Source organism: Macaca fascicularis, chromosome 1 (genome assembly GCF_037993035.2).
Source record: "Macaca fascicularis isolate 582-1 chromosome 1, T2T-MFA8v1.1".
Classification (NCBI taxonomy): Eukaryota; Metazoa; Chordata; class Mammalia; order Primates; family Cercopithecidae; genus Macaca; species Macaca fascicularis.
In genome coordinates, this window is record NC_088375.1 from 85222274 (window position 1) to 85240685 (window position 18412).

General features: G+C 38.7%; 1 protein-coding gene across 42 annotated transcripts in view; it reads right to left on the reverse strand.

Moving 5' to 3' along the window:
• Positions 1-15777, reverse strand: part of CDC42BPA (CDC42 binding protein kinase alpha) — a 328933-nt gene extending 313156 nt beyond the window's left edge. For all 42 annotated transcript variants that reach the window (XR_010585989.2, XR_012433742.1, XR_010585975.2 and 39 more), the window contains exon 1: positions 14286-15777. Coding sequence is in view for 34 of the 42 variants with exons in the window: in XM_005541041.4 (XP_005541098.3) it covers positions 14286-14463 (178 nt within the window). In the remaining 8 variants the exon portion in view is untranslated. The remainder of the gene's footprint in view (positions 1-14285) is intronic.
• Between the last annotated feature and the right edge of the window lie 2635 nt (positions 15778-18412).

Sequence of the window (18412 nt, forward strand, 5' to 3'; positions counted from 1 at the left end):
TAGAAAATACTGATAGTTTTATGTGATTTGGTGTTTTTGGGGGATTTCTTTTTTCGAAGTTATGCTTTCCCTGAAAAGTATGTTTCATGTGGGTTGCTTTTTTTGTGTGGGACTGTACCTTTCCTTAGATGTCTGGCAATTCTCAGTTTTCCATTCATATTAAATTATGAGAACTAAAACATGACATGAAACTCCAAACCCTTGGGTGAAACCCACTGATAACAAATCTCACTGTAGTGTGACTGCCTGAGCCCTTTACTGAGAAGCCCCTGATATCTGCATCTCTAAGTTCTTTCTTCTTGGGGAGAGTCAGATTCTCTAGACAAGACTCTTCTAATCTCCTGTCCTTGTGATAAAGGCCTAGTTGCCAGCATTCTGGGAACAGTAGAAGTGAATATAAATTTACTTAATCTCCTTATTTTCAATATGAAATGTCCACCATAAACTACACCTATGTTGCCCAATCGAGAAAACCTCTGTTGTACTAAGAATATCCAATATTTGTTTGAGGAGAGGGACAAAGTAACCTAATGGCACTCAACAGGGGAATGGCTCTAGAGTTTCTACTGCATCTAAACCAGCCTCAATCAATCCTCTGTACTTTAGCCCTACCCATACCTCAACTTCCAGAGGTTCCTAAAGATATCAATTCTAAGACTTTTGAAGATTCTGCCAAGTAAATTGAACAAGTCCTCAATTTTCAACATTGCTAATTTGGAATTTGACTTTCTCAGATCTCCTAAGTCATTATCACTCATCTACCTGCTTTTCAGCTTCCAAAGTTTCGTTTCTATAGTCTCTTCTACCACTCTTACCATCCTTAAAGGTTTATGACTCTTTAAAAAAATTACTTTATTATAGTGTTAGTGAATTACAGAAGGAAATGAAGTTATATTTGTATGCTCAATCCATCATCACCAGACTCTAAAGTTTATGATGGACACTGTGCAAATAAAGTTAAATGCAGAGTTAATCCAAGAACCTTTACCTTGAAAAATCTGAGATTATCTGCATTTTACCTTATTCTTTTAAACAGCACCACCCTCTTCTCCTTACCCTTTTTTTTTTTTTGAGATGGAGTCTCGCTCTGTCGCCCAGGCTGGAGTGTAGTGGCCGGATCTCAGCTCACTGCAAGCTCCGCCTCCCGGGTTCACGCCATTCTCCCGCCTCAGCCTCCCGAGTAGCTGGGACTACAGGCGCCCGCCACCTCGCCCGGCTAGTTTTTTGTATTTTTTAGTAGAGACGGGGTTTCACCATGTTAGCCAGGATGGTCTCGATCTCCTGACCTCGTGATCCACCCGTCTCGGCCTCCCAAAGTGCTGGGATTACAGGCTTGAGCCACCGCGCCCGGCTCTTCTCCTTACCTTACCACCATGAAGTACTTGTTTACAAACTGCCAACTGCTAGGGGATAATAAACGACTACTCATATAAGAAATCACTTTTGACCACATGTGGTGGCACCTGTAATCATGCTGGTAATCCTGGCACTTTGGGAAGCCAAGGTGGGCGGATCACTTGAGGCCAGGAGTTCCAGGCCAGCCTGGTCAACATGGCGATACCCCCTCTCTACAAAAAATACAAAAATTAGCCAGGCATAGTGGCACATGTCTGTAGTCCCAGCTACTCAGGAGGCTGAGGCAGAAGAATTGCTTAAACCCAGGAGATGGAAGTTGCAGTGAGCTAAGATCACACCACTGCACTCCAGCCTAGGCAACAAAGCAAGATTCTGTCTCAAAAAAAAAAAAAAAAAAAAACAGAAAAATTACTTTTGAATTTTTATTATCACTATTTCTAATTATTAAGTAATTTTAAGGAAAAAATTACTTTGAAATTTTTTACAATAGGGTAAATCAAAGAAGAAACAAGTCCCTGGCATTAAAAATACGAGTTTCATACCATGTTTCAAGATTAGAGCTATTGCTTCTAGCCTTGCATATAACAAGTACAATGGCATAATTCATTCAACCTACATTACCAAATGTCTCCTATGGGGTGCAATGAAAGAGGAATTTCCAAACAATTTAACCAATACGTGAAAAGTCATGAATGATCAAAGTCATGGTTTAATGAGTAAAAGAGTCAAATTCATTTATAGCTGGAGTAAAAGATGAGTGTGGGACAAAAGAACAGCACAAGAGAATTTTAGGGATGATGGAACTGCTCTGTATCTTGACTATGGTAGTGGTCACATGACTTTACATTTGTTAAAACTCACAGGATTCACACCAAAATAAGTGAATTTTACTATAGGTAAATTTCTTAAAGAACTTTAAATAATTTTTAAGATGACAGTGGAAAATAAATATAAAATTGCACATACACACATACATACATAATAAGTAGTCATTCCCTTCTCCTGCCTGAACAATTCAGCCCTAAAGATTAGATGACAATATACATCAATGTTAACTTCTTCATTTTAATAGTTGTATTGTGGTTACGTAGAAGAATGCAGAAAATATTTGGGGATGACAGAGCATTAGGTAGGCTACTTACTCTCAAATGGTTTAAGAGGAAAAAAAATTGTACTATATTTGCAATGTTTCTATAAACTTGAGATTATTTCAAAATGTTTTAAAGTGAAGAAAAAGCCAGGCACGGTGGCTCACGCCTGTAATCCCATCACTTTGGGAAGCTGAGGCAAACATTTTTTAACCTTAAATCCATTATTCTTTTTTTTTTTTTTTTTTTGAGATGGAGTCATGCTCTGTCGCCCAGGCTGGAGTGCAGTGGCCGGATCTCAGCTCACTGCAAGCTCCGCCTCCCGGGTACACGCCATTCTCCTGCCTCAGCCTCCCAAGTAGCTGGGACTACAGGCGCCCGCCACTTCGCCCGGCTAGTTTTTTGTATTTTTTAGTAGAGACAGGGTTTCACCGTGTTAGCCAGGATGGTCTCGATCTCCTGACCTCATGATCCGCCCGTCTCGGCCTCCCAAAGTGCTGGGATTACAGGCTTGAGCCACCGCGCCCGGCCCATTACTCTTTATAGATTACTCTTTTAATCCCAAAATGGGTAGGATAAAAATAACTCACATTTGTGTAATGTCTTCATTGTGGTTTGTTGTCTCAAGAAACCTCCTTTTCATTTCTTGTTGTTTACTCTTTTATTTTTCTTGCTGTCAGAGAAGTCTCTTAAGGTTGGTCTTTCAAGGATTACTAGGTCCTCGCATACCTTTAGATGTTATTCTTATTAAGCCGACTTTATTCTCTTTCAACAAAGTTCATATACTTTAAGGATTATGAAAATTATTTTCTTCATCACCATCATCAAATTTGACACCACCTTTTCGACATTAAAATATCATAGCATCTGCTGGGAGCGGTGACTCATGCCTGGAATCCCAGCACTTTGGGAGGCTGAGGCGGGTGGATCACCTGAGGTCAGGAGTTTGAGACCGGCCTGGCCAACATAGTGAAATCCCAACTCTACTAAATATACAAAAACTGGCCAGGCATGATGGTGGGTGCCTATAATCCCAGCTACTCGGGAGGCTGAGGTGGGAGAATCGCTTGAACCCAGAAGGTGGAGGTTGCAGTGAGCCAAGATCATGCCATTGCACTCTAGACTGGGTGACAGAGCGAGACTCCATCTCAAAAAACTAAATAAATAAATAAAGTGAAGAAAAAGAGAAGTAAACAAGGATCATATTAAAAAGTCTGTATGCCACACTAAAGAGGAGTTCAAATGTCATTCTGAAAGCTTTCAGTAGTTATTGAAGTATATTAAGCAGGATGTTGACATGATCAAAGGATCATGTTATAAGTGTTTTTTTTTTTTTTAATTCCTTCTACAAAGGTCCTGGATGTGTAGAATTCACAATATTTTCAGGTTAGAGGCACATGTAATAAGGAAGTTGTTACTGCTTAACTTTTAATGGAAAAACAAACATGATTAACAAGGTCAGTAAGATCCAGGAAAGTAATCCATTTGTACACGTTTCATACACAGAAGTCAACTGAGTCAGATGCACACAGAGGTTGAATAAAACCAGAACTCATGAGCTACTACACTTAACTGGGATTAACAGAGGCACAGAGTCAGAAGAGACAAATATGATGATCACACTTAATCACAACTTCAAGCAACATAACACAGCAAAGGACTCTTAGAAGAAACTGTCAGCTTAGCATGCATTAGTCTGAACTGAGAAGCACATTACGAAGGCACACAGCAAAAAGGCAGAAACAGATTCTACACTAGACCTGAAAATATTATTGTAGTTTTAACCATAAACTCTAGGAGAATCTCTATAAGTAGAGGATATGGAAAAGCTTTATGATATCATATGTCAGCTTCTCACATATCTGAACTTAGTCTGTTGTTAAATGTTTCTTAGTTACGATTTTAGCTCAGGGCAAGATCATGTAGCTAGCAACACAATCTGAAAAAGGGGTTTTAGTCACTTTTCATAGTGGGGACTTTTCCTAATCTTTTCAAACAAGTATTTTTTAAATCCCAGGGCATACCACTTCTAAGTAAATGCTTGAGTGCTTTTAATAGTATCTGAGTCAACTTGGGGCATTGCATTAGCCACTCCAAGTAAATGATGATACTTAAGAATGGGATTCTTGCTGTAGCAAGACAACTATACTGCTTTTACAAGACTTTCATAAAATCTAATTAGCACTGTTCTATTTCACAGCCATGACAATATCGATCCCAAATTGTGTACCAATGGTTAGAGAGGTACTGGATTAGAACATAATAAATTATGTTTTATGTTTATGTTTTTCCTTTACTGGAAAAAAAGAAAATCACTAGGTTAGCAGGTGCATCTTTGCAAACCAAGAATTGCACATATAAACTCCTCGAAGGCATGTATCAAGTCTCATTGTCCTTTGTTTGTAAAGATATACACACCCAATACCAACTTAATATTGCTTAGATGACATAAACAGATACGCTAAAAAAACATGGCAAGGATAAAGGCAAACCTTCAAACCTTTGCCTTTGTTTGGAAATTGATATAAATTGTGACAATTTGTGTGGTAGAAGAATTTATTAACCACTTTTTGTCACACAACCAATTTAAAGGCTCTCATACTACCTATGGTTAACTATATACCAGCATTTCCCAAACTCTGTCAGCTGTTCTTCATAAGGAGTTCCAATGTTAAATTACTCAGGCCAATTCTAGGTAAAACAAAGTTTAAACGGTTTCTACACTGAACTTTTTGAAACTTTTTCTATGATAATGTGCTTTGTAATATCCAAAGAGGCATACAAAAAGCACTATTTTCCAATCTTACATATCCACTGAACTCTGAATTTTCAGAATATTCATTTATATCTCTTGAAATATAATCTAGGAAACACTAGTATACATTAAGTTTCTACATACCACACCACACATTTGTGGTACTGTCAGGTCACAAATACATTTATGGGTGCTGCAAAATCTTTAATACATAAAAAGTCCTAAATGAACAACACATCAATAATTTTTCATGATGATTTTAACCTTCTGCATTGAAGTCCAGAACTCTACCACTGATGCACAGATTGGACATAAATAGAAAAATAAAATGTTATTAGTCATCTCATATTCATTGTTGATGGCGGACAAATGAACATTAACTTGATATTTACTGAAGAATAATTATATAACAACAAAATGTTCCAATGCAAAAAGCTTATTCTATAAAATTTTTTTGCATAGTCACACAGAGATATTGGCATCTTCAATCCCAATATAATAAAATACCATCAGTAAGATACGAATGTATGTTAATAGTAAAACAGTTATTTACATCCTTATATTAGTATAGCTATGCATTTCAGTTTTTACCAATAAATGTCATTTTAATTATTCCTTTATCATAAGGCTAGACAGAAATTTTTAAAAGCAGAATGGGAGGCCGGGCACGGTGGCTCACGCCGAAAATTCCAGCACTTTGGGAGACCGAGCCTGGTGGACTGCCTGAGTTCAGGAGTTCAACATCAGCCTGGGCAACATGGTGAAACCTTGTCTCTACTAAAATACAAAAAAAAAAAATTAGCCAGGCATGGCAGCATGCACCTGTAGTCCCAGCTACTTGGGAGGCTGAGGCAGGAGAATTGCTTGACCCTGGGAGGTGGAAGTTGCAGTGAGCTGAGATCACGCCACTGCACTCCAACCTGGGCAACAGAGTGAGACTCCATCTCTTAAACTCTAAAAAAAAAAAAAAAAAACCAGAATGGGAAATAAGCTGACAAAATACAATTATAAATCACCAGAAAAGGAAGAATCCTAAACCAACTTTTAACTTTTTAGAAAAGTAAACTATTAGTCTTATGTCCATTTTTCACAAAGAGACATAGGGAGGTTAAATAACTAAATCACCCAGCTAATAAACAAAGTAGTCAGTCTTAATCCAAAACCCCTTGCTCTTTTCCAGTATATTGGTTTAGAACAGAAACATTTCAGGTTAGGTGTTCTACTTGTGGATATTCACCATGGAAACTCTAAGGAAACTGGATTAAGTGTTATCACTATGAAAAGACCAAACTAAATAAAAGGTGTTTTTTTCATTAAGCCTACAGTGATGTTTAAGCAATCTGAAATAAAACTGAAAGTTAACAAATGATTGCACATGACTGAAATAATTCACAATCTTTTCAAAAGATTGTTTTCATCCATATAAATAGTACTTTCCAGTATAATTAGATCAGGGGTGGGAAGAACGGCACTGGTGAGGAACAGTTAAAGAGAAAAATACATCTAAATCAGAAAAAAGAAAAAAGGCCAGGTGTGGCTGCTCACATCTGTAATCCCAGCACTTTGGGGAGGCCAAGTGCTTGAACTGCTTGAGGCTAGGAGTTCAAGACCAGCCTGGACAACATAGTGAGACGTTATCTCTACCAAAAAAAAAAAAAAGAGAGAGAGAAAACTAATTTTATTCCCCTATATGCTGTTTGTCTTTAAAAAATGAAATTAGATTGTCCTCTATGATTATTATCTGGCCTCCCCAAAACCCAGAACAAAAATTAACAGTAACCACAGTTTTAATTGTTCACATAATGCCAAAATAGCACCAATTATATATGTTTTCTCCTTAATAAAAGTATATATTTTCTAGTTTCCTTAACAGTATATATAAATAGGTGCTGGCACTGGAAACACAGTGCTTCATGGATATAATAAATAGCAGTAAAGTTCCCACACTAGTCCAAAAGTCTGAAACCAATGGCCTAGCAAAAATGTGTTACACGGCAAAAAAACAATACTTAGCACTGTAACAGGATTTTAAAACTATGAGTCCATATTTTCCTCTTAAAAATCACAAAGTCATGAATGCAATCTTTTCAGATAGACAATAGTTTTGCAAAATCTGTAGTAATAAAAGATGTAAAAAATAAAAGAATTTCTATATTTAATGTGAATGACTACACATAAAGAAAAGCAAGTTTAATTAAAGCAGGAAAAGGTCATAATTAAGAGATCTCTCAGTAATTTCAAGGAGTTTAGTAATTTCAAGGAGTTTAGGAGTTGACAGCACTGGTTCATTATGATGTCAAATTTCACTCTACTTTTTAGGGTGCTTTTCTTAGACGTAATTTTACCAACAGCATCACTCATGTTATTCCAACATGATTAAATTTATCTTTCAGTGCACATGACTTTCACACAGAAAATGAAGTTCACAGCCACTAAGTAAAACAACTTATTCAGATTTGGATTCTCTCTCCAATCCACACAATAACCCAAATATCTCTCAATATTTCTTTCTAACCCTGCAACTCAGGAAGTTACAAGGAAAACCATGACCTTATACTGGAAGAACATTTCCCAAAGTGTATTCTATGAAACACTGGTTGCCAGCCGTCCTCCAGACGCTCTAAAAAAAAGCTTATTCCATAGTCAGATAAACTTCATAAATTCTAGGATAATCTGCCGTATTTTTAACATTAAATATTGTCTAAAATCGTCTCCCAAATTGATTTATTCATATAAACCTTTCCCCTTGCCCAAGCATCTATTAAATATCCCATGGATTTCCAGAATACACTTTGAAACTAGGGAGGGAGGTTAGAGTGAAGAGGCCCTAATCCCAAAAGAGAAGCAAACAGTTCTATGAGGAAGAATAAAGGCAAACAGTGGGATTGGAAAGGGGAAGCCAGGTCTTTGTGTCCCGTTAACATGAAAGCTAAAGTGCTGCTCTCATACCATGACAGATAAAGAAACACTAGCCAATAGAAGGTTAGCCATTCCCCACCTACTGACTAAAAAAAGAGATGACAGTCATAGGAAGGAAGTGTGTAGAAGCTAGCTAGATAGAGTAATCCTGGAGCTCTACTCACCATTAATGGGGAAGAAAAGGAAGCCCCCTTGATTTGGAAAGGAGTTTTTATATACAACAAAAAACTTGTGTCTGGGATGATCTATACTTACAGTGTGGGTAATTCAAAAACAAAAATCACACCAGGTGCAGAGGATCACACTTGCAATTCCAACACTTTGGAAGCCCAAGGCAGGTGGATAGCTTGAGGTCAGGAGTTTGGGACCAGCCAGGGCAACATAATGAGACCCCCATCTCCACACAAAAAAATTTTTTTTAATTAGCTAGGCATGGTGGCACTTGCCTGTAGCTCCAGCTACTTCAGAAGCTGAGACAGGAGGATCACCTGAGCCCAGGAGGTTGAGGCTGTAGTAAGCCATGATGGTCTTTCATAATAATTATTATGATAAGACTTCTTGACCCATCAAGATAGGGCAACAGGAGCTAAGCAATTCTTGGTCCTCGATACCTAAAACTTGAAGTCCCTATCACTGGCAGTTTCCTGAGCAACAAGGGATCGGAAAAAATCTGATGGAACTAGCAAATCCTCACCTACATCTACCCTAGAGTTCGGCTGAAGTGATGGGAAGCTAAAACCAAGAAACTACTACCCTTGTTTATAGGTCATATGGTTATCACTCAAACTCAAAAACTTATATACCTCTGACAATCAATCAAAGTCAACGCCCATTAGCCCAAAGTCAGAAAAGGAAAATGACAAAGGAAGAGACAATAAATCATCGCAAGAAATACAAAAGAGTGAAATTAACTCCTCTGCCCGTTAAGTTATTTTAAATTAAAAATACCCAATCATTCAACAAGTCAGACTGAAGCAGCAACTCAGGAACATGGTCTTCATTCTCATTCTCTATCTCCCTCTCCCTACTCACTCTCATGTTCTCCCTACCCCATGTCTCCTCTTCCCATCTATTTCCAAGTCTACATCTTGTCCATACCTACCCTTTCCCTTCACTAGGTGCTTGAGTAAGTCCCTAATCTATTGTGTGCCCTTTTTGATAAAATCAACTGTCTATAATATTTTCACTGTTTAACAGTCAACACAGTATAGCTGCACCTACACTAAAGTATTTCAAACTCTTTTTATCTCAACCTATAGTAAGAAGTATGGGAACAAGAAATACAGAAAAACACAATGTTTTGCACAACAATACTTACTCCTGCATTTGATGTACTTTGTATTTTCTATTCTAGTCTTTAATTTTTTAAATGCTGGTTAGACTTAATAATTGATTTTAAAACCTATCACAACCAGCAGGAGAAAACAATGAGCTACATAGATAACATACTGTCAATAAATGTACCAAATAAGAAAATGATCAGGGAACAAAATTTTGATTGGCATGGAAGTGTGGTACAATAAAATATTTATTTGAGCTAAGTTATTTTATCCTAAAATAGCCTGAGCTTACTGTGTTATAGTATTCAAGTCCTAGGAATTACGGGACATTTCATAAAATTTCCAACATACTGCACTATTTATTTTTATATACTGCTATACTAAGGTATGCCTTACATTTCCATATAAAATAAATATATTTCTAACATTCCTAAAGTGTTAATCCTGACCTCCTGTTTTCACTCATAAAGCAATACATTATTTCTTTAAAAAAGCTGGGTGTGGTGGTGCCTGTCTGTAATCCCAGCTCCTCAGGAGGCTGAGGTGGGAGGATCTCTGAGTCCAGGAGTTCAAGACCAGCCTAGGCAACATAGTAAGACCCTTGACATGGTTTGGATTTGTGCCCTCACCCAAATCTCATGTCAAACTGTAATCCCAGTGTTGGAGGAGGGACCTGGTGGGAGGTGACTAGATCATGGGGGCAGACTTCCCCTTTGTGTTCTTGTGATAGTGAGTTCTCACAAGATCTGGTTGTTTAAAAGCGTGTAGCATCTCCTCCTTCCCTCTCTTCCTCCCACTCCAGCCACGTAGGACGGGATCTGCTTCCCCTTTGCCTTTTACCATGATTGCAAGTTTCCGGAGGCCTCCCATGGATGCCTCCTGTAGCCTGCGGAACTGTGAGCCAATCAAACTTCTTTTCTCTGTAAATTACTCAGTCTTAGGTAGTTCTTTATAGCAATGCGAGAATAGACTAATACAACCCTGTCTCTAAAATAAATCAATACATAAAATAAAAAGGGGGATGCTCCTAAAAACAAAAAAATTATAATACAACTCTGTCTCTAAAATAAATCAATACATAAAATAAAAAGGGTGATGTTTCTAAAAACAAAAAAAATTACTAATGAACATCAAGTATTTCAAAGACTTCAGGGCTTGACAGCACTAGTTCATTATATCTAAGTTCACTCTACTTTCTAGAGAATTTTTCCTAGATGTAATTTTATCAACAGCATCACTCTTACGCTATTCCATCATGAATGCCAGTAACCAGTATCTTCCGGCAACTACCTCTAAGTGTAATTTCTCTTAAAAAGAGACAAATAGAAATATTATAATAATAGCCATTACACTTACTGAACATGCTTCTACCATGTGCCAGCATTGTACTGGATAAAATCATTGCACTTACTCATTATCATTCCTAGAATAGAATATTAGGTGGCTAGTATAAAGGAAACAAGGACCCAACCAATATTGCTGATTATCCTAGTTGAGAACTTAAATAAAATAAATGTAATCATCTGTATCAAATGAACATTTTGATAATTCGAACTGATTAATAAATTCTACTCAGGAAAAGCTAACAATGAGGAACAGCAGATGTGAAGAACAAAAGTATCCTAGAAAAGATACAGATCCATCAACACCTCACTTAATTAACCCTCGTGTAAAAAAAAAAAAGTGAACAGCTTTATGACTATTCTAATAAAAAGAAAAGCTTAAAGCATAGTACCTGCTGATATGTTCTAGGTACAAATTTATTAAACAGACTATTCTCTATGTATATATAAAATCTGAAAAAGCTATAAAATTACTTTTAGTGATAATTTCTATGTTACAAAGTCCAATATTCAAAAACCATCAAAATACAGTTATCCACATACAGACAGCCTTGCATATTTATTTTGTATTAAGTAATATTATCTTACATTTATTAAGTAAATTGGTAAGTAATTCCCTAAAATTCCAATTTCCCATTTAAAAGTAGGGTGTGGCCGATTTAATAATGATATACTAATTCAGTCATTACTAGCAAATTAGTTTACAATGTGGAAGTTATCTTTACTTCTACAACTCTACTGTAATTTATTCTAGAGTTATGCTGACATCCAGACTATTACTGTATACACAAACATACATAATCATTTCAACAACTTAAAACTAAGCAGACAAAAGTCTTTCAAATATTATTTACTATAAATAAAAATAACACATCTTATTAAATTTAAATGTGATCTATAGTCTTAAAGCACTTTTATTCCCGTGCTCTAGTGCTCATTGGCTTAATCCTCTTTCTCTTTCCACTTATTTCCTCCCTCAAGCCATCAGCACCAAAAGCAAGAAATGCTGTCAAAGAAAAACAACGTATCTGACTTTGAATTGTCAGTTTTCTTATTGTCATGATACTGCTATGAACAAAACATTAACTGTACCAATATAAAAATAAAATGGACTAAAACTAGGAATAAAATGAAATTGATATAAATGAAGCTGAATACAGCCGGTAAGAATCTTGGCTGACTCCATCTAAGAGTAATCTATCATCAGCATAAAAATAAGTAGCATCTAGCTGACACTTTCATTAATATAAATAATGAACACAAATATGTAAGAAATTGTATTATTTATACTGTGTTCCTGTTGCAAATAATCTTTTAAATATTTAAATAAAAGAATATTTTTTGAATTATTAAAAATCAAACTTAAAATTACACCATTTAAGGCAAATCTAAATTACCAAATTTAACCCCAACAACAATCCCTGTAAATTTCCACCAGAGTCCCAAAAAATAATGTTTAAAACATTTAACTGAGGTCAATTCACAATCTGGAAATATTCGTAGTCTTAACTGATTTTCACATATTGTTAGGTAATTAAAATAAAATAGGACATTTCCCCAAAATGTAGTAATCAATTCATATGAAGAACATATGATCTATTTCAATTCTTAAAGAGACTGGCATTCTTAATCTAAATTCTCAAATAACTTAAAGACATCAAACACTACTCACTACACAACTCCTGACAGCCTTTTCCATTCTTTCTTTTCTTACTCCTTATCCAAACTTCTACACTAATAAAAATAAAATTCAGCCAAATACTTATTTGATATTTGGCTTATATGAAAATATACATAAATGAGGTGTTTTTATAGATATATAAGAAACGACATCCAAGAAAAACATACTTTAATGGAAAATACATATAAATTATTCTAGCACAGCAAAATATCTCATAGCATAAAACTACTTACCTAAACTCTAATAATCAGAAGGCAGTGGAGAATACAGTTTTCTCTTTGTCATAAATCATTTAAAATTATATTTACTACTGGTACATACAGTTCTCCCATAGCTTCACAGATAGGAAAGAATTCACTAAATGACAAAAATCACAGACTAGAGTATCACTAAGGAACCATAACTTAAGAACTCAGGTTCCAACTCTAAAAGTACCAAAAACCTTTAAGTCTCAAAAAAAAAAAAAAAAAAAAATTAACATTACAGAATTTCTGAATTTGAGAGACATGGGATGTAAAATTACATATGCTTTACAAAATATTTTATTCAACATATAAAAGACATATACTCACAAAACCAGTACCAAAGTCAAAACTGTCTCGCTCTTAAGTGAGAAGTTACTTGAAAGATGGTTTAGATTGCTTACATTCCCAGGGTGAGTCTGGCAGTCTGTTTTGAAGAGTTATTCTACTCACATTTACATATTTTTTAAACCTTATGACATCACTTTGCTAGAAATCTTCTTATACTGGCAAATGGAATAAAGTTATTACTTATAGGCATTCTTGGATCAGTGGTTTACCTGAGAAACTAACTTTGAATAAATTTCAAATCCAAAAAAAAAAAGACACAATCAGCACCTGACTTTTACCTCAGGAAAATAAAGTTTTACTTGGGAACGAAGATATTTTAGCATAAGAACTTAGCATAAGAACAAACTAAAATTAGATTTCCAAAGGTACAAAACAATATTCGGCCAAAATCCTTCAAAAGCCAACGTACCACTACTACAGACAGATCTGGGTGACGATGCTTGCTTACTGCAACAGTGAACTTCTGGACGTTAGAGTGTACCCTGTATATAACAGGAGACGCTGAAGAACTTGAGCCAAGCCCTCAAGCTTGAAGGTCATGGAGCGTTTGCTCACATCATTGATCTATTCCAATACAGTAGGTCTTCTAAATCACATCTATATTTAGAAGAATGAAGCCAAAAATCTAACCAGTTTAGATTTAAATTAGAGTAAAATCTCTCAAGTGTAAGCTGTCCCCAAACATTCTCCATCAACTACTATCACAAAATTTTTAAACTATTTATGTCATTTAATCTTACAAACATAATTTTTGGAAAGTCCATGTTTAGCAGTTTCCTTTGCTTGTACTATGTAGAGATGAAAAAAAACCCACTGATCACCACCTTCAGCTTCCTGTTGACCTAAGGTAAACACAGATATTATATCTCCTCCCATTTTGAGAATAATTTCCATAATCTGAATGTTTCCACCAATAAATGCCTTTCAAATGAAGGACTATTACAGTGCCATGTATTAGGCAACTGTAACCAATAATCCACTTTTGCCCATCACAGAATTGATTTAAAATATCTCACTGTTGACCTAAAAATGTAAGTTCTTCATCGCCAAGTTCCACATTAGCTAGGCCTTAAATCAAGGTAACAATTGAGCAGCACAGTTCTACTCCTGGGAAAATATTTACCAAAAACTAGCAGAAATCTTGAATAACTAGTGTCTATTTTTTTATTGTATTTTTTCTTTCAACGGAGTTTACTCATAACTCTCTATACCAATTAAATCATAATGACCAGCTAACGATTAACAGTTTATCTAAAAATTACAAACTTACCCCATTCTAGGTATTCGAGAATGTTCTTCTCTCTTCTCAATGGAGAATTATTGCATTCATCATAAAGACAGATAAGTATATCCAGTAATGTCTCCACACTGAAGCACTGCCCATTGGTCTGAGCGGGCCCGTCCAAAATAAACTGCTCCAACTGCCTCAAACGCACTTCTCCAGACATGTTTGCTTCGATTTCTGCTGGTTTTCCTTTAAATTATTATGATGACTTTTACTATTATCTGAACCTAAATTTTAAAAGGTATGGTTTTAAAAATAAACCACTTGTTATTCAAACAACTGTCATGCAATGCTGGTGCTGAATTAAACATCCAACACACCGGTAACCTCACTTAACTGAAGCGTCTTCAATTTCACCCATATACATATATTTTGAGGGTAAATTACCATAAAATATATACTTAATGCATTTTTTAAAGAATAATACAATTAAGTCGTATATTTAAATAAAATAATTAAAAGTACAACGAACTAGAGAGTCAACACTTCTTTAAAAAAAAAAAAAACTCTTCTCCTTCATTCAAAATTCAACTCGTGCAACGTAATCCTGAAACGAATCCAGTTGCATCACTAATGAATAAAGTCCGATTTGCATCAGCAATTCACTTCCCGGGAAGAAAAACAGAAAAGGGAGAAAAAAACAGAATGCATAGAAGGGGGAGGGAAAACCAAATATGTTGCTGCAAATCCTCCCAACCACCACTTGGATAGTGCATCAGCGGCAATTTCTCCAGCGGGAAAGGGAGGGGGCGAGGTCCCTGAACAGCCCCTCGGCTCGGAGCACGCCAAGTCTTGCCCGGAGGACGCTTTTCGTTTCTCCTCCCGAGGTCCTTCTTTTTTAAGGCTTTGCAGTCAGTCCTATTTTCAACGGATTCCGGTGAAAACTCCTCATTTTTCTCCAGGCTTCTCCCCAGGGCCTGACCGGCGGCGCGGCCGGGGGTGGAAGGCGGGCTGCGGGCGGCACTGGCACCGGGCTCCGAAGGGGCTACTTGGCCGCCCGAGCCCGCTCCATGTCGGTGGTCACTCCTGGGCCGAGCCGCGCCGCGCCAGGCAGAGATTCCCCGTCTCCCCCACACCCACACCGCGGCCGCCGCGCCGGAGGCTCCCGACGCCCCAGGCGAGGGGGGGTGCTTCTCTGAATTCAAAGGACAAGAGCCGCAGCAGCTGCGGCGGCGGCGCGGGCGGCTCTGGCAGCTACTTCGCCCCCTTCTTCACACCCCTGGGCTAAGGGCATCTTTCCTCAGCGAGGAGGGAGGCGGCCGAGGCGCAGGAGGAGGGGTCGCTTCCGCGGCTGAGGAGACCAGAGGCTGCGGCAGTCCGGCTCCCAACCACTCCCTTCCTCTCCCTTCCAGCCCTCCCCCGCCTTCCCTCTCCTCTCGCGCCCGCGCCCTGGGTTCCGCGAGGCTCCTCCAGTCCCGCCGCACGCAGGCGGAGGCTGGCGGACGAGTCTGGTTCCAATATGGCGGCCTGGCCCCCCGGCCCCGGCACACGCGCGCGCACACGCCCTCCACTCCCCGCCCCCGCCCTGCCCGAGCCTCAGCCCCAGCCGGCGACCAAGCCGGGCGGGGTCCGGCCGGCGCGCCCAGCGGAGGCCCCCAAGGGGGCGCGGGCTCTGGGCGCGAGTGGTTGCGCCAGCCGGAGAGAAGGGGTGGGGACCGCCTCGGCGGCGAGGCTGCGGTTACCGCAGCGTGGAATGCGGAGCTGCGGGAGGGCTGGGGGAGGCCCGGGCGGCGGTGGCTGAGCATATGGAGGCGGGATGACCGGGCCGCGCCGGGAGCTGCGGCAGGACGGGGCGCAGGGTGGAAACTGCGCCACCGCTGCGCCGTGGCCCCGGCTCCCCGAGGCTTCTGGTGCAGATAGCGAAGCGGGGCTCCTGCCTAGTCCTCGGAGACATCACCTGTCTGGCGCGTTTGTTAAAGGCGCCCAGAAGCAGCTGGCTTTAGGCTTCCGACAGAGCTGGAGAAGACGAAGCCTGTCTCTCAGCCCCTTACCTGCTCCCCACCCACCCCCCAGATTCGGTTCGCGCACACTCCAGAATAATCATTTCTTAGTTATCTAATTACAGCACTTCGTGTGTCATTTCCCAGGACAAAAACAATGACAGACTTGTCCGCGCTACCGCCGAAGTCTTGGGTCTGCACGCAAAGGATGGAATCCCCCATCTCCATTCCCAAAAGTTTCCCTACGGGAGCCTGATAGTGTCTCCTCCAGAACTGTCCTAGCGGCTGCCTGTTTTTCCCTAGCCATGGTTACCGCCTGCGGGGGATTCAGCCTGTGAAGGCAGTCAAGGCAGTTCACCGCTGTCATCAAACCTACACCCGCGTGTGCACGCGCACACACACTTGTAACCCAGTGGCACAATGCAGGAATTAGGGCAACAAAGGCAAATCACTGAATAGCTAGGGCACCTGATGCTTGTAAGGCCCTTCCAGGTTTTTGTGAATCTCGGTTTTAGGAGAGCTCCCTTTAAAAAATTCTCGTGGAAGATGCCACATTTAAATTAACACCACAAAACTGGGTCGTTGCAGTTCTGTTACTTTCTCTTAAGATTGCCATCTCCTTTATGGTCCTTCTCTAAAATACAATTATTTTATATTCCCTCCCCACACCTGCGAGGCGGTTATGTTTCTATGTTAATGCCCACAATTGCATCTTACATCTTGATAATATGGAAGCTGAGGAAGAATTAGAAATGAGGGCCTAGACGTAAAATGAAGGCTAACAGAAGTTGATTCAAGTTGTGATTCACGAAATAGCACGAATCTTTTATGAAATCTACACTTGCAACGTCTACACTTGCCTGGCTTAAGAACAGCATTATTTTCAATGCGGTCTTGACATGAATAATACTTAGATTCAAACAAAAGGTCAATCATTTCCAGCCATGACATCTTTATATGGGTGTGTGTTGTCTAATTCTAAAAGTAGTAGAAAAGCAAAAAGAAAAGTTTAATCCTAACACAGATAATAAGCAATATTTTGGTGTTTATTATTCAAGTCTTTTTCCTATGCACTTTTACAAAAATGATACATAATAAAAGACAGTTTTATAGCCTCTTGCTTGAAATTAGCAATATATTTTGGACATTTTTTCAGCTCAACAAATATTCTTCAACAATATGGATTTTAATGGTGAAGCCAATTTTAACAGTTTCGTTTGACCATAAGATGCGGTAGCAAAGAAGGAAGCAATTTCTTCTCCTTTTTCAAGTATGGTAAACTAAAGAACTGACTCCAAGATACCTACTTTTCCAACTTACAAATAACTAAAAAGAAGTTTAAAGGAGAACCTAAAACGTGTTAGGTCTCAATAAATGCTAATTGACAATGGAAGTATATGAGATGTAGATACATTTTTTTTTTAACAAAAGAGTCAAGCTGTCAGTTCTCTACCAATTCTATTAGCACTTGGGTACCACCCACAGTCCAGGGTATTGATGGTTGCTAAATAACCCTTTCCACATTATTTAGAAAGCAGAGAGGAGAATTTATTTTTATTTAAATAAAAAAAACACACACACACACACACAAAGAGAAGGAAGGAGGTTGAACCCAATCAATTTTGCTTGAATAATTCAAGCTCAGAGACTTAATAATTAACTAGACACTAAACACATTGTGCGGGTGTTATTTTAAATGTTCCAGTTGAAGTGTGAACATGCTTGTTAATGAAACCGGTCTTAAGCCAAAGAAAGGCGCAGCCCAGCAGCCGTACAGTGCTTGAGGTGTTCCTGCAAAACAAGAGTGCCACAGGCTGCCTCACAGGATATTCTTTGGGGAAAAATAGCCTGGAGGAGGTCTTCTTTGTGAAATTCTGCTTGGGGGCCTGGAGATTAGATGTATACCACTGCAAATGCCCAATTTGTTTGAAATAATCAGAGAATGTTTTATGAAGATGCTGGGAATTAATCTGACCATTCAGAAAAGAAAGAGGACAGGAGAAGACAAGAAGGTAGGAAGGTGGAAAGAAGAAGGCAGGACAGAAATCATTAAGCCTAGTCCCCAGTACGAGCTCTCTTCAACTAATCCTCCAATTCAGGGCTAAAAGCAGGAGAATTAATCCACCAATTAATATTTTTAACAGTCAGCCTCACTCTCACCTTGGTATATCT